The following is a 572-nucleotide window of genomic DNA, read 5'->3' as shown; positions in this document are numbered from 1 at the left end:
GCAGGTAGGGGTCTGTGCTGAGTGAGCCGTAGCACCTGTAGGTGCCCCCGTGGGCTGAGGTCACAGGGCTCAAGGAGAACTCGGCCTGGTACCGCCCGGCTTGGTCCTGGGAGCGCAGACGCAGGGGGCGATGGGCTGCCCCCTCCTTGGACAGAAGGAAGGTGTCCGTCCTCTCTCCTGACTGACACAGCAGGGTCACATTCTCCCCGGGGGCCACCGAGGGGCCCGGCCGCACCAAGAGGGAGGGTCTGTCTCTGAGCCGTCCTGCAGAGAGGAAGGGGGTGCGGCCGCCGGCCCGGGTTCTGAGCGAGACTCTGTGGGCCTCTCTGGCCCCTCAGCGCTGTCTCTGTTTCTCAGTCTCTCCCCTCCCCAACCCCTGTCTCTCTGTCCCTCCCTGGGACCCCTCCCCCTGGTCCCAGCCTCACCCCTGGGGCTCCCCGGTGGGGCCTGTGCAGAGTCTGGTCCCCGACTGACCCGCTGTCTCCTCTCCTGCCACCAGCAGCTCCAGGGGGTCACTGGGGGCCGACCACTCGGAGGAGAGGCCGTGTCCACCGTAGCATCTGTACCGGCCC

General features: G+C 68.5%; 1 protein-coding gene across 1 annotated transcript; it reads right to left on the bottom strand.

The window, feature by feature from the left end:
* Positions 1-4: 4 nt before the first annotated feature.
* LOC104993027 (leukocyte immunoglobulin-like receptor subfamily A member 4) lies at positions 5-567 on the bottom strand (the record flags this gene model as incomplete). The annotated part of the gene is made up of 2 exons (XM_010846145.1): positions 5-252; positions 475-567. Coding segments are annotated over 2 exons (341 nt in total), but the record flags the coding sequence as incomplete, so codon positions are not given.
* Positions 568-572: the final 5 nt, after the last annotated feature.

The sequence above is a fragment of the Bison bison genome, unplaced genomic scaffold (genome assembly GCF_000754665.1).
Source record: "Bison bison bison isolate TAMUID 2011002044 unplaced genomic scaffold, Bison_UMD1.0 scf7180017490650, whole genome shotgun sequence".
In the NCBI taxonomy this organism is placed as follows: Eukaryota; Metazoa; Chordata; class Mammalia; order Artiodactyla; family Bovidae; genus Bison; species Bison bison.
This window is presented reverse-complemented; position numbering and strand designations above follow the sequence as displayed.